We start from the raw sequence: 23231 nt of genomic DNA on the forward strand, positions 1-23231 counted from the left end.
TTTTATTTTGAAAAAGTGAAAAGTTTTCTGTGCACCAGTGGTATGTCTCATTATACGAGTCAAGTCCAAAATGCTCGGCAAGTGAAACAAAAATTACCAACTTTGGTGATTCTCTTTGTACGGTTTGCATCTATTTAAAAAAATTATATAAAACATGATTAATTATGATGACCAAACTCCTGTGATGCTAATGTACATACTTTTTAATTACTTATTAACCTATTATAAAATTGCATTGTATGATTGCGTAATTCTATATAACTTTCACCATAGGTGTTTGAGAATAAGACAATTATAGTAAATTACTGTAATCATGAATTACCTGTAATCCATTCCATGTATTTTTAAGATACAGAATAACAATTTTCATTTTTAGCATCATAATCATGTTTTCATTAAAAAAGTTAAAATTGCTAATTTGTTTAGAATATATATACTTTTGGCTTGTAGATGTTGATCTTTCTTAGGTTGTGACAGTGCTGATTGTATGGGAGATTATTTTCTTTCATGTACAGTGTACAAACGTGAAGAGAGAGGGGGAGAGGTTGAAAGAGACAAGGGCCTTTGGGGGGATGTTTCATAAAAATTTTATGAAACTTAAATGCTGACACGTACATGATATGCAACGTGCAATTTTATTGATCAATACGCAGTAGTGTGCGTCTTCTTGGCATGATCTGACCAATGCAGTCATGCCTTTTGTACCACATTATTTTATTATTATTATTCTTTGTTTGGCGTCACCTGTGCCTGGGAGGCGAAAAGCGAACTGAATCACTATGACCCACAGGTCTCTCCTCCCGATATAACTGATTGGGGGGAATGCAGGTGGACCACTACACCGGGGTTCCCCCTACTCTTAAATATACGAATAGTGCAGTGGGTTCTTAACGTGCAAAGGTGATGACTCTCCTCTACACTGGGCCTCCATTTAACGTCCTATCCGAGGGACGGGGTGTTTTCCATTATAACATGGCCTGCATCTATGAAACATGGGAGAGACGTTTACACACAACGCACTGGCTTCAGTCATCCGCCCGGGGTGGACTCGAAACCACGATCTTTGGTTCGACGGGCAGACGCGTTACCGACTGAGCCAACACCGCATGCCACTGAGCATTTTAGTGCGACTCTAAGTCATACTTTAATCTTTGTGAAACTTTCCCCTGGGAAGGGAGGAGGAGGAACAAGAGAGAATGAAAGAAAGGAGTGAAGGGTATACATGTAGATGACAATGGGGAGAGTGAATGAGAGGAGGGTAGAGAAAAGGAAAGAGAGGAAGAGAATGGCATAGATGGATGAATGGTAGAGGGGATAGTGAAACAGACGGAAGGAGGGGGAGAAAAAGAAGAGGAAGGAGATAGCAAGAGGGAAGGGAAAGAGTAGAGAGAAGGGAAAGAGCAAAGTAGGAGGAGGGCATGGAATTGTAGAGGAAAGAGAGGGGGATAAATATGGAAAGAAAGTGGGTAGAAAGGAGAGAGAGAGAGAGAAGGATATGGATGGAAGGATGATAGAGGAAGGAAGGAGGGAGAAAGGAGAAATAGGGAGAATGTAGAGACTAGAGAAGAAGTTAGAGCAAAGGAAGGAAAGGAGAGAAGAGCATAGAAGGATGGATGATAAGAGGTAAGAGTGGAAGAGAAAAGGGAGGGGTATGATGACTTTACTTTCGCCACTGGATGCTGCATGTAAGCTTGCTGTATGTCAAATCAACAAAAATTATGTCCTGATCCAGGTACAAACAACAAAAAATAAAGAGACAAAGAAGAAAGGGAAGAAGAGGATGAAGAAAGAAGATGAAACTAATTTAAAAAGCAAAATTAGAGAGAGACATTAAAAAGGGTGATTCACTCTTTCAAACTGCCTAAAATATTGAAAGATGAAGAAATTACCTTTAAGGAGATGGTATAATTAAAAATATCTTGAAGATTCAAAATCTTAGCATTTGGTTTACTTTTTAAAAGTTGCAGTGGATATCAGTTTACTGTCCCCCAAACAACCCTTACACCTTGGCCTTGTGATCTGAATATGACCTTGAAAAGTACAAACCTTCAACCTTGGTTTAGTTTTTCAGGAAACCAAAACATGGTCAAAGTTCACTGACACTGTTGACCTTTGACATAGGTCACATGACCTGAAACTCATGCCAAAATGATCAGTGACATTTGTGGGGACATTTGATCAACCTTGTGATTAAAGGAAACCAAAACCCAAGAAGAGAAGTAATCTTATTGGAAAGAGTAAAATGAGAGGAACAATTTCAAAAAAGTTTCATCAAAATCGGTTATGAAATAAGCAAGTTATGGGAGTTTGAAAACTCTTGTTGTACTTTCTATGGGCATCCTCAAATTGGCAAACGTGCTTCAAAATGGCTGATTTTGTGGACACTGTGAACTCCATTTGTTTTGTACACAAATTTTCAGATTTTCCTCATTATCTTTCAAATTGCATCTTTCCTCCTGAGCACAACATATGTCATGGGAAAATATAATCCACACCATATATGTCAAGGTCAGGAGGAGATAATGTGAAATATGTAAAATAAAGGGGAAAATCTGAAAATATGTGTACAAAACAAATGGAGAGTTGTCCACAATATCATCCATTTTGAAGCACGTTTGCCAATTTGAGGATCCACATAGTAAGTACAACAAGACTTTTTAATCGTCCATAACTTGCTTATTTCATAACCGATTTTGATGAAATTTTTTTTAAATTGTTCCACTCATTTTACTCTTTCCATTAAGATTGCTTCTCTTCTTGGGTTTTGGTTTCCTTTAAGTTACATGAAATAGGTCCACAGATGACACTTTCAAAAACTTAACCATGGTTGTGATTTCAATGTGTTGAAAAGCAGCGTCTATAGTCTCAAACTGAATGCGGGTGACACAAAAACCTATGGAATTGCTTCAAATTGGTAGGTTGCTAGACTAGATTCAAAACAGCTAGGCCTTGTAACAAAAAGGTTTGCTATCGTTGCAATTGGACAAACCAACTCTGATTGGTTACTGGACAGTCTTTTGGACAAAACGTACACTTAAAGGACAAGTCCACCCCAACAAAAACTTGATTTGAATAAAAGGAGAAAAATTCAACAGCCATAACACTGAAAATTTCATCAAAATTGGATGTAAAATAAGAAAGTTATGACATTAAAGATTCGCTTCATTTCACAAAACAGTTATATGCACATCTCGGTCGGTATGCAAATGCAGGAACTGATGACATCACTCACTCACTATTTATTTTGTATTTTATTACATGACATATGAAATATTTTGATTTTCTTGTCATTGTCATGTGAAATGAAGTTTCATTCCTCCCGAACACATGGAATTCCATTATTTTAACATATTGTGCTTCACTGCAGGCAAGGAGGTCCTAATCATCAAATCCGTAAAAATTGAAATATTGTATAATTCAAACAATAAAAATCAAAAGAAATAGTGAGTGAGTGACATCATCGACTCTCTCATTTGGATGTAACTGGCTCGTTCATATAACTATTTTGTTAAAAATAAGCGAAACTTTGAAATGTCATAACTTTCTTTTTTTACATCCAATTTTGATGAAATTTTCAGCATTGTGCTTGTCTGATTTTTCTCTATTGATTCAAATCAACATTTTTCTGAGGTGGACTTGACCTTTAACAATGATTTTTATTGGTCACTGGTATTTTGCAATTGACTGCTTATCATACACAGCAAAAACTGTGGTGTTAACCGGTGTACATAGAGGACCACACCAGTTATTTTACACCGGTGTTAAATTGGTGGTGTTAGTTTTACACCTATAGGTGTTATTACAACACCTATGGTTGTTACATTTACACTCTTTGGTGTTATGTTCAATCTCTAGGGTGTTATTTTAACACCTCAGGGTGCGATCCTCTATTAACACCAATTGATGTCAGTTTTAACACCACAGTTTTTACAGTGTAGTGTTACAGGGCCTGAGAATGAGGGTGTCATGGTCTAGTGGTTACGCCTCTTGACTTTCAATCAGAGGGATGTGGGTTCAATCCCCAAAAATGAAATGCTTCCCTTCAAGAAATTTACCCACATTGAGCTGAGCTCAACCAAGGCGAGGTGAATGAAATGAGTGCCAGAAGGCAGCGCAAGCTAAATTTGGGTAATAATAGTGCATATGTTGGAACAGATTATTTCTTAAAAGATGGCAGTTTATAAATGCCTATTATTAGTAATAGTATTTAAGGTTATCCAATAAGTACAAGGCTTTTCAGTTGCATCAAACATGCTGGCTTTGTCATTTACTTTGATTTTTATAATACCTATCTCACTTGGAGAATTGAGCCTAATCTTTTGGAGGTCCTGATCGACAGGAATGAGTTTTTGTACTTGGACACCCATCCTTAGGTCCACAGAATTATAATGGAGCCCTGGTTTATTTTCATTTGGTCCAGTGCCAATTCGTCCAATTGCCAACTCGTCTACATCAGTTTGTCCAATATCCACATGGTCTACTTGCATTTCGTCCACTCACCATTTCGTCTAATAACCAGTTGGTCCAATTGCCATTTAGTCCACAAACCATTTGGTCTAATTAGACTAAGTGTTAATTGAATTGAATAATATTAATATGGTAATATTAAATTGAATACAAGTACGAGTGAACTTCTTATTCTAGCAATTACAGGGAAACTTGGATAAATCAACCTTTCATAAGTCAAATATTCACCCAAGTCAAAACAATTTTTTTAAACCAGATTATACAAAACAAGTAATACATAGACCTCTTCTATGTCCAATTTCTCCTTACAAATGTCTGTAATCTCAACAGGTTCACTTAGGCAAAGTTACCTAAAACTTTTTGATTGATTTTGATTTGATTTATTTGCCAAGTCTATATACACATACATTTCAAGCATATTAAGGTATACATGGTATATCGATTCATAAAGCTTGACAGGATGAACCCATGAAAGCTCAAGAGCTTATTTCCAATGGGGTCCTAAATAAAAAAAAATTAAAAAATTAAAAAAAAAGATTTTATTTGATCCAAGCTGTCAAAAAATAATCCATGACTTCACACAAACTACTGTTTATCTTATCTTGTGATGAATTAGATGGCCCCAATTTTTCCTGTTTTCATAGGTTAATATTACATTGGCATCGATTCAGCAGACTCATAACAATAAGGGCCAATCATGTTTTAGAGGCTTTTAATTAGACTTCAAATCTTGGACTTGTCTTTTTTCAGTCTTGCCTCAATTTACAGGACAAGGAGGCTTTTAAAGGACAAGACCACCCAGACGAAAGTTGATTTGAATAAATAGAGAAAAATCAAACAAACAACGCTGAAAATTTCATCAAAATTTGATGTAAAATAAGAAAGTTATGACTTTAAGAGTTTCACTTATTTTTCACAAGAAAGTTGTATGCACAACTCAGTGAAACGCAAATGAGAGTTGATGATGTCCGTCACTCACTATTTCTTTTGTTCTTTATTGTTTGATTTATACAATATTTCAATTTTTACAGATTTCACAATGAGGACACTCTTGATTGATCAACAGTATGTTGAAATGATAATTCCACATTTTCGGGGAAGAATAAAACTTTGCTTCACATGACAATGGGGAGAAAATTTTAATATTTCATATTTTCTATATAAAAATACCAAAGAAATAGTGATTGGATGACGTCATTGATCCGCTCATTTGCAACCAGGATGTGCATATAACTGTTTTGTGAAAGTAAGCGGAACTTTAGAATGTCATAACTTTCTTATTTTACATCCGATTTTGATGAAATTTTCAGTGTTATGCTTGTTTGATTTTTATATTTTTAATCAAATAACATTTTTGTTGGGGTGGACTTGTCCTTTAATAAGACATGAAATCTTGGGCTTGTCTTTTTTCAGTCTTGCCTCAATTTTTGATGAAAAAGATTAACTTTGATGAAAGTCATTCAAGGCGAGACTGAAACCTGCATTGCATCAATGATCTTGACTCACATTTGCTCATCGTATTACTGACCATGCCACACCAGCCGTGCTGACTGATGCATTGGAAATTACACTTCCCATGAATATTCAAAAGGCAGTCTGACTTAATAAACCTGATTAGGTAACGAGTCTGCCAAATCTATACCAATATAATCTTAACCTTTTTAAAATTAAGGAAGTGAATTCCCTACACATTAAACTTGCATTATTTTGTCTACAAAGGTCGAATTTCAAGTATAGCTAATGGGAATCTAAATGGTTGGGAAACTGCTTTCGCCTCGAAGAACAAGTCGCTAGTTAAGCTTATTAGGGTACTTTGGGCTCTAAAAAATTAAATCAAACTAAAAGAGTAACATTCACTAAACAAAACGTTTAAACAAGGTTAGTGAATTTTAAAGTTTAGAAATATTTTGTGAAAACGTGTCTTCAAGAATATGTGAAAGGAGGAATGATGGTGTCATATCCCCACTTTGCTTTTTCTTATGTTATTACATGAAATCGTAATTATTTCATATTTTCATGTATGTGGGTTTTATACATCTCCCTTCTAACAAAATAAGTTGCAGTAATGATCAATTTTTTACAATTCTTTGAGAACAAAGTTTGAATAAAAATATTTTCATATTATAAAATACAAAAGAATAAGTGGGATATGACATCAGCTTTGTTCATATTCTTAAAGACATGCCTAGAACTGTTTAACCGAAATAATGCAAAACATTAAAATGCCATAACTTTGTAATTCCTTGTCAGATTTTGATAAAATTTTGAGTGTTTTGTTAGTCAGAAAAGGATTTCAGTACACGGTTCAATTCTGTGGAATAATATTCCATCTACAGTAAGAAGGGCGGCAACCTTGCAATCATTTATTTCATCTTATTGGAGAAACCGAAGATCTTATTCCAGGTTTTAAGACACAATTCGCTAAACTTTATTCTGTTTGTATCATTCTAATTTGTTGTCCTTTGTTTTTTCTTTTGTATGTGTATTAATGTAGCAGGGCCCTCTGGGAGAAGTGTACGTCACTGATGAGGCTACCCTGGATAAATAAGACTTTATAATAATAATAATAATTAGTCTGATTTGTCTTTATGGAGATAAATGTGGAGCATTGTGGCCCAGTGGATTAGTCTCCTGCCTTCGAAACAGAGGGTCGTGGGTTCGAATCCCAGCCATGGCGTAATTTCCTTCAGCAAGAAATTCCTCCACATTGTGCTGCACTCAACCCAGGTGAGATGAATGGGTACCTGGTAGGAATTCTGGAGGAATTTATTCCTTGAAATGCCACCGCACTGTAAAAGGATGCAGGGCTAAAGCCAGGGTTATAATATCCAAGTCCTTTGGAAGCGCATAGGGACATTATGACATGTGATATGCACTATACAAGAACTGCGTTATTATGATTATCCTTTATATGTTCAAATCATATTATTTTCAGCATGGAGTACCCCTTTAAAGTTGCGCTTAACTTATCAAACAGATCTTTGGAACATTAACATCTCCCCCTCCAAAAGATGCAAGGGGACACTAGTTTTGAATGACAAACTCAATCTCCTCCATGATTGTTCCAATTCAAATATTTCAAATAGAATAAAAAAGACACATTTGAAACTCTGACTAGAGATAATAGCCACAAACTTTTTAATAGGGTCCATGACATTTTGGCGTAAAAATTCCTTTACAAATATATATACAATATCACAGAAAATCAATTTTTTTCTCATGATACATTAACTTGGTGTTTTACGGGCAACATTAGAAGACTTCAGAAAACTACAAAACAAAGACCAATCATAATATTTGAATGTCAATCTTGATTAAGAGTGACTTTCCTTTGATCCATCCCAAAGCTCATAAGCAATGTCAAGGACCAAATGGGGGGAAATAGGACCAAAGTTATTCTTGAGTTAGAAGTATATTCAATATCTGCATCGTTTACAAATATATTCAGGGCAAAATCAGTACAAAGTTTGTTTCAAGAAGTGCATTGAAAAAAATCAAATTTTATTATAAATACAGTAAGAAGTTCATTTCAGACAAAAAAGAAATCATGTCCTGCACTTCTTTGAGTGAAATGTATGTATCAGGATTCCTGGGGGTGTGTCACAAAGACTTAAGTATGACCTAAGAGTCACACTTAAATACTGAATTACGTACGGTATAAAAGGCATGACCGCATTGGTCAGATCGTTTAATGAGGACTACTATCAATATCAGTATCTATCAATAAGATCGCGCGTTGCATATCATGTACGCGTCGGCATTTAAGCGCGACTTAAGTCATACTTAAATCTTTGTGAAACACCCCCCTGAAGTTGGGATAAATATTGTAGGCCCTGCTTCTCAAGCAATCCCGTAAAAAGATATCTATATAAGGAGACATGGGCTAAAGTGCAACATGTTTTTGTGCACTGCACATGATGATGAATGGGAAAAGCTTTAGAATGGAAATGGTGGAATTGTACCACAAAAAAAAATTACATGACCACACGTTTTATGACTCGGATTCATACATAGAAGGGAATAATGTATTTAATACAAAATCAACTTGGTTCCTGCACTACAACACACAACATTCAATCAACATTAGCCACATTCTTACAATGTCCCACTCCATACTGATTGAGAATGTGTTCCCTTATTACAAGATATATATTCCATGGCCAGTTGCCTCAATACTGGCAGAGTAATTTCATTTTCTTTCTTTTTCTAACGGTTTTAAACTGATGGAACGCACACTACAAACCCAGAGAAGGCAAACGTATATTTCCAAGTCTCTCTTCGCTGAGATTTTCCAACTAAGGTCACCATAGCAATGGCCAACTTCAAAATGGAGATGGAAGTATTTGTTCAAAGACAAGTTTCCTACCTGAATAATGGTAATATAATAACTCAATTTAATAAAAAGAAGTTGTAGTTTCTATCTTTTGGGATAAAGTTTTTCAATTTTGAAATAAATTGGATTGTGAAATTAAAATGGGTACATTAAGATGATTTTATTACAAATGTCCGAATTGTTCTTTCTTAATTACAGAATGATGGTGATTTGTACAAGATGTTGATAACTAGTACTTCTTCACATGTGGTATACATCAATGCGATTAGACTGGCTTACAAGTGACTTAAGATGACCTAATAATATATGCAGCTTTGGAAGAAATAGACTTTCAAATCTGATGCCCTGAATAGTATTTGTCGAGTTTTGACATTACATAATGTAAAACAAAATACTACCACGATAATGAAGGGGTTCATCTTTGAGGAAAATAATTCTCCTTTTCTTATCATATAAAGACCAGTTTAATTGTAATTACAATCATGATGACCAAAAGTGACCTGAAAACAAATCATCTCCTCTACACGTATTCCAGCTGGTGACATTTTCAAACAGAAGAGAATCGTTAGACAGAAATTATGACTTAGTTGATTTGTATGGTATATAAATATAAACATAACATACACAGATGGAATGTCAGAGTCATTATATAACATCATTTGACCAATTTCTCTTTCATACATGGAATATATCACAAGGGCATTGATGAAAAGAAAGAGAAAGGCTGCAATGAATGACTGCCATTTGGGTAAATTGACACTTGGGGCCCCGTCTTACAAAGAGCCATGATTGATCCAATCAACTTTAAGTATATGGAAATCCATCAATGTCATAATTCCTTTTATCCAGGAAATTTGCACAATGTCCTTTGTAAGCAAAAAGAACACTGAGTTTTCAAGAAATCAATGAATGTATGACTCGAACATCATAGATGTTGTTGCTGGCTTTCCATAGTTGAGGTTGATAGGATCAATCGTAACTCTTTGTAAGACAGGGCCCTGGTTTACATGTGCTTCCTATTCGGTCTCACTCTACATGGTCTAATCCTATGTTGTTTAGAACCAGTTCTAGTTGCAATTTAGCATTGTGCCATTCAGTATTGTACCCACTTTAGTCCAGTATTCACTTGGTCTAGCACCATTTATTCTATAGAGGGGTGTTACAAGAAAATATTTGCAATTAATCGCAAATATTCTGTGGCAATTTTACAATTGATTGATCAATTTTAACTGTAGCAAATCAGATTACACTCCTTGTTTGAAGAAGCAGATTAGCAATTAGTTGCAAATTTGCAATTAATTTCAAGAAATATGATTAATTTAGGGACCGAAAATAGGTTTGCAACTGATCGCAAGTTTCTTGAAATACCACATTAGATGAACCGCCTATTAATTAAATTTTGACTGAAGTGCAAAATAATTATCTTACGAAGTGGGATTTGAATCATCTGGGTGTTATACTAAATAAGAATTGGACTAAGTGGGTATTAGACTAAAAAAATAACATTTAGACCAAATAGGTTTAGCCTATGTGGTATAAGACCATATGGGAAATAGACCAAATAGGTTTAGCCTATATGGTATAAGACCATATGGGAAGTAGACCATATAGGTTTAGCCTATATGGTATAAGACCATATGGAAAGTAGACCATATAGGTTTAGCCTATGTGGTATAAGACCATATGGGAAGTAGACCATATAGGTTTAGCCTATATGGTATAAGACCATATGGGAAGTAGACCATATAGGTTTAGCCTATGTGGTATAAGACCATATGGGAAGTAGACCATATAGGTTTAGCCTATGTGGTATAAGACCATATGGGAAGTAGACCATATAGGTTTAGCCTATGTGGTATAAGACCATATGGGAAGTAGACCAAACTGATTGTAGAATACAGACCACCATGTGGATCAAAGTTAAACAGACTTCTGAAGGGCAAACATATATGTATTCCTCGTCACAATTCAAAGCAACAAAGGCACATCTGATTTTTTTTAATGTCGGTTCTAGGAAAGGAGATATTGTTGAACAATATATCTATCTGCATAAGCAGATTTCTAGCATTCATCATAGACATGATTCTAACATTTTTTTTATCACGACAGTGCGACATGCCATGGTTGGTCATTTTGTATTCAACCTACATGAGAACATAGTCAAAACCAATATTCACAAGTGTATGAGTAAACGTAAAGTAGTCATTATAATATAGAGGTAGGTAAAATGTAAAACTAGCATGGGGGGGACAAGGAGTGTAAGGGAAGGGGAGGGGGGGGCAAGGTTTAAAACATGTAAGGGGTGGGATGCAAAGGTACGAGGACTAATATCTCTGTGTAGTGACCACACAATAGAGCCAAAAAAATTGTATTTTTGACATGTGCTTTCTATAGGGAGTTTTCATTTAGTATGTGACCTTCGCAGGCAGAAAAAAAAATGCTCAGGAAGTTAAACAGGTTTGACTACACAAAGTTAGAAATGATTGCCAAGGTCATATCAGGTGCAAAGGCACAGATGTCTTTTGTTAAGCCTTGTTCGGTCATGAGATAAAACACAGGTTTTTGTAGTATTCAGAGACATAGCGAGACACATCGCCCTTCTTATGTTGATAAATGCTTCAACCCTCAGATAATTGCCTTAGGTTGGGGGGACAACCAACGATATCAATTAGGAAAAAAGGATTTTCAGAGCATTTCCTTTTCAGATTTTATATCGAACAATAAAATACTGATTTTTCATTTTCAATCATGATTCTATTATGATGCCATTAATTATTTAGTATGTCATAACCATTTCAAATGGGACGTCATGGGCATGCCTGCATAACATTCAACAAACTTATTTTAAGACAATTTTGGAAGGATTAGCCGCAATTCATCGATTTTATGCATTGTGTGTGAAAAGTTTTAACTAGAAATATCACTGAAGGTGATTAATAACATAGCCCTAACACTGCAGCCTTGAAGAAATGACTTTAAAATATCTGGATTTTAGATTTTTAGATTTACATTTCAAGTCACCATGGATGTATGGCATGTATTCTAAAGTCAGGTATAACTTAGACCACGGTCTAACTCTGTGCTAAAATTATGGGGAGCCAAAAGTTCAAAAATTCTGTTTATGTTGCATATTTCTGATGTCGAGTATTTTGTTACCTGTTACTTTCATAATAAAGAAAAATACTTCAGTTATCATTCCCGGACCATTATGAACAATTTGGGTGCCATATGAGTTAATAAATTGAATGTGTACTGTTAGGGATTTGTGCTCCAATCGGCTCTCCATAGTTAAACCACAACTTTAAACCAGGGTTTTAATTTAAACCCGAGTTCAGAATACGGGCCTATGGGTATATTATATCAGAGTCAAACATACAAAACCAACTCCAAATCAACCAATTATGTGTCATTTGATATAATTGGTTGGTCAAGAGTTGATTTTGTTCGTGGGAATTTGACATTGCCCATTACACACTTAACGGCACAAAATTAATAAGTATGGCAATACATATGGTTCCTTCCGGTGTTGCTTGAATCTGTATCATCGTCCATCCCATTTTATAGATCAACAAAACTTTGGTCCGAATCTTGACACGACAGAAAAAAAAAAATTGTTAAAAATTCATAGAAAACGAAGAGCATAATCATACGAAAAACATCATTGTCACCTGCTGTCAATGTACAGCAACGTCTTACATGAATACTTGGTCAATGATATTTGATATATCTCCGTAGGAACACGATGTGATACTCATACAGTCGGCATCTAATCCCATCAAAGTTCATGGCCTGAACAGGCTGAAAACAACAAGAGCACCTATCCAGATAGGTTCCTCTAGTAGATAACTTCATAGACAGTTGCTTTCTTGTCACCTGATCCCGTCACAATGAATTTGTTGTCCACTGAGATATCACAGCAAAGAACGGACGACGACTCTTTGGACTGAAAGAGATGAGAAGTATAAATTAGCATAATGTTGTTAATTGCCTAATGCATCATACAATGGGTTAGAGATTGCTTCGTTAGGAGTTAAATGCGACTAAAAATTGCACTTATAGCAAATACGAACCAGCACTGTTGTACAGCACAACCTCAAGTCCTAGACTACTCAAACCTGACCTGGGGAGTGTTTCATCAATATTTTCATCTGACAAGTTGTCAGATCTGACATCTTTCTCTGATGTTGATTGGCTGAAAGGTACTGTTACTATGGTAACTGTCGGATAAAATGGGACTTGTCAGATAAAACGTCCGACAAGTCCTTTCATGAAACGCCCCCCAGGTTCTTCACCCATAATGCAACACTCTGAGCAGTTAAAGTCTTGTAATATAGGCCTACTTGAATGATTAATCAATGATTCACTTCTCCATACATTTGTACATTTAAATTTGTTGCCAAATCCCAAAAGAAGTACTTTTCCTTTCAAAAGAATTGGGTACTAAGGTTTATATCAAAACTAGCTATAGCCTGAACCTATCATGGCCTGAAATCAGGTACATGTATAAGCCTGGGGAGCATTCCATCAACATTTTTGTCTGACAAGTTGTCACATCTGAAAACTTTCCTTGATTTCGATTGGCTGAGAAGCACTGTTACAATTGAAACCATCTGATAAAAACGGAACTTGTCTGATGGCCTGTCTGATAGGGCCATTCCATGAAACGCTCCCCTATAGACTGGCATGTCTGATTTAAATCAAACAAGTTTAGGATATCGGCCTACTTCTACAAGGCGCAAAAAGAACTGGAATATTCCAAACTTTGAAAGGCTCACCTGAAATATGCTGGCGCCGTATGGAGTCCTCCAGGCATTGAGGAGGTTATCTTTTCCTGTACTGACAAACCATTTGCCGCAGTGAGCAAACTTGAGAGAAAGAACGCAGCTTTCGTGTAAATGTAACTGATACTTATCAGGCTTGGTGTGGTGAAGGACTTCAACATTACTGCTCTCCATCCTAGAAGGGAATACAAAAATAAAGTGATTGTATTGTTTCTTCTTCAATTTTATAATGGTCAATAAGCTAAATGCTACTTTTTGAACAAGGGTGTGAGCAATGCATAAAATTTCAAAATGCATATACATATTAATAACAAAACATGATAAAACAAAACATTGTGAAGTAGGTACTAATCAAATGATTGGTTAAGAGCACATCTGTGACCAGGCATTTATTTGCCAAAGATGTAATTTACTAATTACTGCTACTGGTAAAAAGTTATCATAAGTGTAATCTCATGAATGATCATGGTAATGTATCAATCAACACATGTGTGACTCTCCTACAATTGTTTACCATTTGGCATGGTGGCACCCGCCTCACGAACGGGAGGTCTTGAGTTCCCGGTCGAGTCAAACCAAAGACTTACAAATAATAGACCTTCTGCCTTCACAGTACACATAAGAAATATACAATCAGTCAGTCGGCAAGCCCCTGTGTTAATGAGCAAATGGGCCAGATTTATCCAAGTCCTCTCGTGGCTGAATTCATGTCCCTGCAAAATCTCGTGAATTGTGAGACTTTCTTTCTCAAAGAATTTCACCACTTTTTCCTGGAGTAAAATTGATTATTTTTGTACCATTGGGAAGAGTAAATGTTACTCTTTCATATTGGTTATTTCTTTTGAATAAAATATTTTGATAAATAAGTGATTTTTTTACGAGAAAAGATGCATCAAACAGAAATTTCTTCCTCTGTTTTCACTTGCAAATTGTGCAACATTTTGTGTTTTCGGTACCAACATTATTTATATCATCAGAAAGCTCAAACTCTATACTTTCTTACAATGTCACTCTTGATATGTGGCATCTTTTAGATGGGTCAGCAGCCAGCTTTTTCCATCAAGATGCAAGACGAGATTTCTAAAATTTTTGAGTAACATAAAATCCAGAGTTCTGATTGGCTGAATAATGTTTTCACAACAACAGGCGCGGGTTATTTGAAGAGATTACCACATGGTGAGTGTGACCTTGCAGAGGCCCAGTGTGGGGAACATTGGAATTTGCGTGGGTGTGTGGTCTCTGTGACCAATCAGAGTGCAGTATCCTTGTTTTTGAGCTGCTAAATGTACTTGGCCTATGAAAAGCTGGCTGCTGACCCATCTAAGATACATCTTCTTATACAAATTATATCATATTAAAGCGTAGATCTTCAGCTTTATTATGATCTGAAAATCATTTGTACTCAAACAGAAATCAAGTGTGAAAACAACAACATTTGTTGCATGAAAACAATCATTTTGTTTCATGTTTTATATCAAAAGTTTTCCCTATACTACAACATTTTTTAAAGAATTCCAAACACATGACCTGAAAGAATGATTCTTCTTCTTTACAAAGATACCAAAAACATGAAATTTGGTTAATATTTAGAGCAGCAATGGCAGAATAAAAAGAGGTGTTTTGGTTCGCACCAAGCTCATTAACTATGCAAAAACCCTATAGTCATGAATATCACTTGGATAAAAGAAGCTACTTTTTCAGGGCTTGCCGACTGACTGCAATGTACAAACAAAATTTGATATTTCAGGCTATTTCCACAATTTTAGCATAGATTTGGACCATGGTCCAAACTTAAAGTTAACATCAGAATATGGGTCTTGAAAGTGAAGATAATATCAGGGTGACACAAAATTTGCTCCTCACATATTTGCTCTGGTCTAGATGCCTCAGCGGGCAAAGGGTTAAAGTTTGGATTGTAAAAGAGTTTTTGGTTCAGATAAATGTAAAGACAAGGATTAGGGTCTATATAGTTTCGGAGGTTAAATTTTATGTTTGGCTTAACATGCAGATTTTCCATTGGAGCTATTGTCGCCAGAGCAAATGTCATGAAACCAATATTAGCGACTTACCCGACAGCGAGCCATTCTCCTGAAGGACAGTATCCCAGTGAGAAGATCTGAGATGTGAAGTCATGTTGCTGCAGTTGTCTACCCTGTTAACACAAAGAAACAATATATATAGATTGGTAAGATAATAGTGCATGGCATTCTTCTTTAACAGCACTGGCAGCGTTGGATCAGTCGGCTAAACATTTGCCTGTCAAATCAAAGATTGTATGTTCGAGTCCCCCCTCCCTTGGCGGATGACTGAAGCCTGCGTTGTTAAATTGACCCTCCCTTGTTTCATAGATGCAGACTATGTTACGGAGGATAAAACTCCATCCCTTGGAGTCACCACCCAAGGATAAAAATGCTCAGCACTATTTCGATATGTAATGTACACTTAATGTACATGTATCAACAGAACATGTTCTTATCAACATTAACTTTGTTTTATAGGTCAAAAATGTGAAACAAATAATATAAGAATTGCACCATCTTCAAACTGCTTAGAGACATGACTTAATAAAAATCAATTAATACATCCGGTCCCTTCATTGAAGGCTTTGCTTTGTTCAGTGTGGGATGTTTAGTTCATAATTTATTAACCGCTTCATCTGACATAATGTTTATTAGTTCCTATGGTTTTGTCTTAATTATTATTTTTGTTCATGTTTACTGATCTGTTATATCTCCTGTTTTTTTTTTTGTCCTCTTCTTTCATTTTCTTTATTATGTCCCGTACTTTGTATGGAAATAATTTCTCCTCCGCCTTATTATGTCACATTTTCTTAAATATTTTTACGGTGCACTCGCTACAAGCTGTGCTTTAAAAGTCGTCACCTCCATCATATCGTAACTTTCATGAATGTCTTAATGTGAATAATGCTTAGAATTTGGAAATAAATGTTATTGAATTTAAAAAAAAAAGGGTAGAATGCTACAAACCTCTCTGAGATCCCATGATCTGACGGTGTTGTCCAACCCTCCTGTCCATAACTTTGAACCATCTGGTGATATATCAATACAGCTTGCCCCGTCAGTGTGCCCTTGAAATTGCCTGTAAGGGTTGTGGGATATTAGAAATGAAGACCAAAGACAATTAGTGAAGTTCCGAACGGTATCGATATACATGTATAATGAAGATGAGATGTGCAGAATCATGTAAAAACCATCAATTGGAGGTGGCTAAGTGGTCTAAGGTGCTTGATTTGAGATCCAGGGATCAGGGTTTGATTCCCAACATGGCACTTATGCCCATGAGCAAAGGATTTTATCCACATTGCTTGGATTGCTACATGCATTATGAATACCAATGTGTGGACTTGTTTTTAAACAAAGAATTTATTTTTCAAAAAATTTTTAAAAACATAAATTGCCATCTGGCTCAGCCATTTCTCATTGACAGGACGAAAGTGGGGGACAACATTCTTCAAAATCTAGGAAGTATATCTACAACATTGGCAGTCAAAATCTCTTTCAGGTTGATTTGTAATTGCAAAACACTTGTGATGGGGCAAATAGTTTGACCTCTTGACATTTGACCCAAACTGAATATTTCCTTTCTGGCAGAAAGGTAGTTGTGTTGACATCCAATGACTTAATAAAACAAAACACAGTGAAATGATAATGATGTATATACAAAGTGCTGAACATTGAAAGTTGATTGCACTTCTTCCATGAACTTTACAAATCATTGGTTCCATGAAAAAGCTGATTGCAGTTTTTTTTTTATATAATAAAATTGTCAAGACAGCATTGACTTTAGCTGACAGTATAAATGTGAGAAAAACATTCACATTTGATCTACTCTACACAGGAGACGAAATACATGGAAGCTTTAAAGTGACATTGACTTGTCGAGACTTCAAGTTGACATACTGAAGGCTGTATGTCAGCATGGTGAGACACGTTATCTCACCAAGTCAACTTATAAAATGTATGTCAGCATGTTGAGATTTGTTATCAAACCATGTTGACATATAAAAAGTAAATGGTGAGATTGAATTTTTACATCCACAGTTTCAGTTGGATATTAATCTAGGCCATGGCGTGGACTACTGATCAACATCCGAGCGTGCACACGTAGAGGATTTTCATAAGTCAACATCAAGTTGGAAACAAAACCAGGCTACGACATGGCCGTCTGAACAACAACATCCACATGCATGTGTACGTGCTACACAAGAGCTGAATATCACTATTAGGAGAAGAGAGGCATTACCTGACGAGCGTTTGGTTGTGAAGATCCCATACAGCAATGTTACCGTCACTACAACACGAGAAGCAGACTTTGGAATCAGGGCTAATGGCCAGGGCATAACATGCAGGAGCACTCGACGTCAGCTCAGCTTTGATACGTGGTGTAGCCTATAAACAATAACAAATCAAGTAACTTTGCCTGAGTGGATTCTTTTAAGACAACACAAATCTGCTTGACTTAGAAGAGGTATATAAACGCATGTTTTGTATAACCCTCTCTTACAGATTGCTTTGTCCCTATTTTACACGGCTGAAACCACTATCATCTATCTGATCTGACCACCAGTCGACACTGATAATCTGTCTTGTACTTTATTTTTCAGTCTTGTCAGTTTTTTTAATGAAAATTCTCCATAACACGTATGTAAGTTATCATTATCAAGTAAAATAAATGACTTGAATTGAAATGAATTGACTTGAAATTGCAAATTTGCGACTGAGTGCTAATCTGCTTCAAGAAATAAGGAGTGTAATCTGATCTGTGAAAGTTAAAACTGATCTTCATTATAAATGTATAATTGGAACAGAACATTTGCAATTGATTGCAACTATTTTTTTGCAACACCCTTTTAGTCATACTTATATCATGGTGAAACATGATCCGAGAGTAGCGATTATAAAAATACCAAAGCCAACCTCAGACAGGTCTCTCAGAGAACATTAATAATACTTACTGCTGCTAAATCCCATATGGATAAAGTACTGGCCTCTCCTCCAACCAGGAGTGTTCTCCCGTCTGGTAGTAACTTGCAGGATCTGATGTAGTTATCTCTATTTAGACAGTCTAACTGAGACACTGGACTTCTGTTACCTGATTGGCTAATATCCCACACCTTGACACAACCCTACACACAAAAACAACAACAACAAAGTCTTTCATGTTCATACTTCTCCAAAGTAAAGTCTAGTGCGCACTTCAAAAACTGACAATGCAATTTTTTTTACCAAATCACAATTTGCATTAAATACGAGAGTTCCAAGATACCATGTCAACTCCCCTCCAAAGCTATATTTTTTCCCTCGGGAGAATATTTTCTCGGGCAAAATATAATCCCTAGGGAAAAATATAACTCTGCCGGGGAGAGGAAATGTTATATTCAAACTGTACATGTAGGTAGGCAATATCTGTATAATATTCAATCTCTAGATAGGCAATACCTGTATGACATTACAAATATAATGAGCAGGCTTACCTTTCCTCCCGTGTAGACATGTCTGGTAGGGTTACTAATAGTCACAGCACACACCACCTCACCGTGATTTAGAGTATTTATTTGACGTGCATGGCGAGGTATCCCGCGACCGATTAAAGCGTCGTGTGGGAATGGTACGGGTTGCATTTTACCGTCTGCGCTCACGTGAAATGAATACGCACTGGAGGAAAAAGAGATGACAAGCAAATGGAAATAATCATTGACTACTCATTTTTTTTAATTCTGGTATGAATGATGGTAAAATTACCAAAGCAATTGTGATACTTTTGCAAGGTCTTCAAGTGTAATTAAGAAGAAAATCTTCTGCAAACTGTGATTGTTATAACAATTTGGTAGTAGACTGGATAACCATTTGTTCAGAGTATTTACTTTTCTACAATTATTCCATGATTCACATCAAATCACCACAATAATGCTAAGAAAAATGTACCATATGAATATCAATGCAGAAGAAAACAATTAAATTAAATCAAATAATATACACAATTTCCTTCCCCCTTACATCTATCAGTTCCAAGCCTTCTTCATAAAGATATTCCCAGTGCCTTCATATTTCTCTATTTTAAAAAAATTTAAGCAACTGTGGAAAGCATACTTTTTTTGTCCCTAAACCTTGCTCAGTTTTCTGTATATAAACAATATTTTCTAGAACTTCTTAACTCATCATGTGACTGACCATGTGACCCATGAATTTTATTAGCCTAATCAATATCTCATGGTCATTTTGTGTGTACTTCAGCTTTTCTAAACTTCCCACATTCTAACTTTACCAATCAAATCAAAGGGATCTTATTCAATCTTCTTTATGATTTGATTTCACAACTTTTTTAAGGGGGGGGGGCATTTCATGAAAGGACTTGTCGGATCCTTTAACCAACAGAGTCGGTTGTATTTCACAGTTACCATAGGAACAGTGCTTCTAAGATGACAAATGTTGATGAAATGCTCCCCTAATACTGTAAAAAGCACCTTTCATCATAATGATGGCACTTCATCCTAAATTGGATGCTATCAAAGTCTACAATTAATAGTAATAGTTACATTTATATAGTGCCCAACATTACTTGTGCCAAATAATAATTTTCATCAATATTTACACAAATCTTTACTTTATTTTAACATATACATATAGGCAGAAAATGACTAATTGTCACATTTATTAATCTATGTTAGCACCAATCCATCTACATATGATAAATAAAGGAGAAAAGCAAATCAAGTCATGGGTCCCATCTAACAAAACGTACAAATTAAACATAATGCACAGTAATGAAAGCAATCAGTTGTTGAGATAGGTCATATGATCAATTGATAAGCTTTGTACTTACGGTTTACCGCCTGGTATGCCGGGAATTGATGAAATTCTTGTATGCGCATGAGGGTCAAAGGGAACAGGACCTGGATTAAACTGGGGAGGTCGGAAGGAGAAACGTTGAACAGTAAAATACGATAACGAAGCGATGATGTCATAACAAATTTTCAAAATTTCTTTCAACGGTAGATATTCCTCCACAACACAATTTGGTGGGAATCGGTCCATAGGGGGCCAAGCCGTGGCCATATGAACACTTACTCGACCCCATTGGAGGAAAGAACCAGACCAATATACACTGTTTTCAGTCGGCTAAAATTTCATTTGCTTTAATAATCCTAGAGAGTCAAAAGGGGCCTAAGCTTTTGATCCTAGCAGAATCTTCTTCGGAGGCAAAATGACAAACATATAAAGTGGAACAACCATAATATAGACCACTCTAATAATCCTATCATTTACTACCCTTTATGTTACTATGATTGTAGAGGAGCAACAGAGGCCTCTTATGAACAAACTGAGGTGGGAAATTATTTCATCCACCTGCTACCTTTACATACATAATACTTCTGACTGCCCAATAATGGCAAACCCAATTAAGCTACATAATCAACCAAAATATTTTTTGAAATCATGTTTTAAATTAATCTAGGAAGAAAGAAAACATAAATACAGTGATAGTTTCATATAAAGACCTCCCAATGGAGACAAATGGACTTTGTGAGCAAGTAGTCTTACATCATTCTGAGACACCATTCTCACAATCTTCTTAAAACTAGTTTACTGGAAACTAGTTTTAAGAAACTAGTTAAACGTGTAGTGAGAATGGTGGAAGCGATCTTGGAAGCGTTCTTCCCAATCGGTTCATAAAACCACCTTGCGATGTAGTTTTCAAGACCACTTTGCCTTGTTAAACTGCTTATAGTGTAAGTGAGGACACAACCGTTCTTCGGGAAGCAATCTTCGCACATTCTGAGTGCGCTACTCCACAAGACAGGTGTAGAATGCCTACGCTGCGGTTTCGAATTTTCCCGCAAACGTGTCACCACACTGACAGCATTTCCATAGCAACAAGATCATTTTACGTGAAAAGATTTTGAAAACCACTTTCGTGTGATCGAGTGGGAACGCTAGCAAAGCGGTCTTCCAAACTGGTTTCCTGAATCAGTTTCCAGAAAACTAATTTCAGAAAGCGTAATGAGAACGGCCTCTTATATGCGTTGATGGAGAGTACAGTTAAATTGACTTTTGTGAACACCTATAATGTAATGTTTCCCTTGAATAATTTTTTCCCATCTTTCACCTCATGAAGTATTCTGTGCATTGCACTCATAAACATTCATCATTTGTATAACATACCATAGGATGTCTGTATGGACCCAGTGCTCCGGGTGAGAGGTTACTTGGCATTCCGGGAGGCATGTATGGATTGAGTTCATGGTTGACTCCACCAGGGCCTGGTAAGAAAAACAATTCAATCACAATCAAACACAACTACTACTTAATAAGAAAAAAATCATCTTTGTTAGCTCCTCAAATTGACAACAATAAACACTCATTTTATTAGAATTCATTTTCATACTTTGAAAAAATAAAATATCGATATAACAGGAGTCTAAGTTAATGATAAAAGAATGAATTTCCTGGCAAGTTGCCAATTTGAATTTTCAAACTGATTTTCTTTTTTTTTACATATTGTGGTCTTGACAATTTTTAGAGTAAATAATGATTAGCATTTAAAAGCAAAAATGCTTTTCTCCAAGAGCAGTAGCACATACTGCTGTAGCAATAATATTAACATATTCGGTACATTTTTTTCTCTTTATAATCATATTCCATGTGTTAGTGATAGAAAACACTTTGAACTTGATGGCAAATTCATTTACTGGGTGACAGATTTCTTGTGCCCATATTCTTAAAAACTTAATAAGTCTAGTACTCCCCCAATAGTTCACTTTGGCCTTTATAATTAGCTGATAATTAGGCCATATTCAGGTACGGAGGGTGTTTCAAAAAGCTGCTGGTAAGATGCAGACATATTTATACATGACTGGTGACCATTTCTTGGGAGCTAGAATCGACACCAGTGAAAGTTTGGGTATACCATTCACCACAAGAAAGTGTCATCAGTCAATTGCAAATTCATGTATAACAAGTAGGAACAGCTTTATGAATCTCCCCCCCCCCCCCCCCCGGATATAGTGTGGAACCTACCTATACTTGGAGGTACTTCGTGCACTGCTGTTAGAACCTAGCATTGCCCCCCCCCCCTCCCGAACATAGTGTGGAACCTACTTATTCTTGGAGGTACTTTGTTTACTGGAGGCTTGATACCCTGTGCACTGCTGCTAGAACCTGGTGTTCCCCCCCCCCCCCCCCGGACATAGTGTGGAACCTACCTATACTTGGAGGTACTTTGTTTACTGGAGGCTTGATACCCTGTGCACTGCTGCTAGAACCTGGCGTTGCGGCTCCACTGCTCGTCGGCGTCTCAGATTTCGGTGGTGCAGGCGATCCCGGCCGTTTATCATTTTCATTCTGTTCAAAATTAGAAATGAAAATATCCACAATTCAAATAATTTAAAGCCATTTATTAATATTAACAAGGGTTTTATTGTTGTATTTGGTGTATTTATTATTATACATGAAGATAAAAAACACTCAAGAACAAGTGGAGCGCCTCTGGCAGACTCGCCTGCATTACACGGATCAATATAGGACCAGTGCCGACTTTGAAAATGACTATGGAATAAGTCACAAAAACATCATTCATATGACAATAAAGTACTATGTTCATTGACCCTAAATGACATATGACCTTGATCA

At 36.2% G+C, this 23231-nt stretch overlaps 1 protein-coding gene across 1 annotated transcript in view; it reads right to left on the reverse strand.

Moving 5' to 3' along the window:
* Window positions 1-12318: 12318 nt before the first annotated feature.
* LOC492316 (co-repressor protein groucho) overlaps window positions 12319-23231 on the reverse strand; it is a 43465-nt gene continuing 32552 nt past the window's right edge. The window contains exons 13-22 of the mRNA XM_041608132.1: window positions 22805-22943; window positions 21765-21862; window positions 20425-20504; window positions 19076-19256; window positions 18557-18727; window positions 17845-17990; window positions 16569-16680; window positions 15651-15733; window positions 13576-13756; window positions 12319-12743 (exon numbers count right to left, since the gene is read on the reverse strand). Of these exons, the coding sequence (XP_041464066.1) occupies window positions 12636-12743; window positions 13576-13756; window positions 15651-15733; window positions 16569-16680; window positions 17845-17990; window positions 18557-18727; window positions 19076-19256; window positions 20425-20504; window positions 21765-21862; window positions 22805-22943 (1299 nt within the window). The 3' untranslated portion in view covers window positions 12319-12635. The remainder of the gene's footprint in view (window positions 12744-13575; window positions 13757-15650; window positions 15734-16568; window positions 16681-17844; window positions 17991-18556; window positions 18728-19075; window positions 19257-20424; window positions 20505-21764; window positions 21863-22804; window positions 22944-23231) is intronic.

The sequence above is a fragment of the Lytechinus variegatus genome, chromosome 5, assembly GCF_018143015.1.
Source record: "Lytechinus variegatus isolate NC3 chromosome 5, Lvar_3.0, whole genome shotgun sequence".
In the NCBI taxonomy this organism is placed as follows: domain Eukaryota; kingdom Metazoa; phylum Echinodermata; class Echinoidea; order Temnopleuroida; family Toxopneustidae; genus Lytechinus; species Lytechinus variegatus.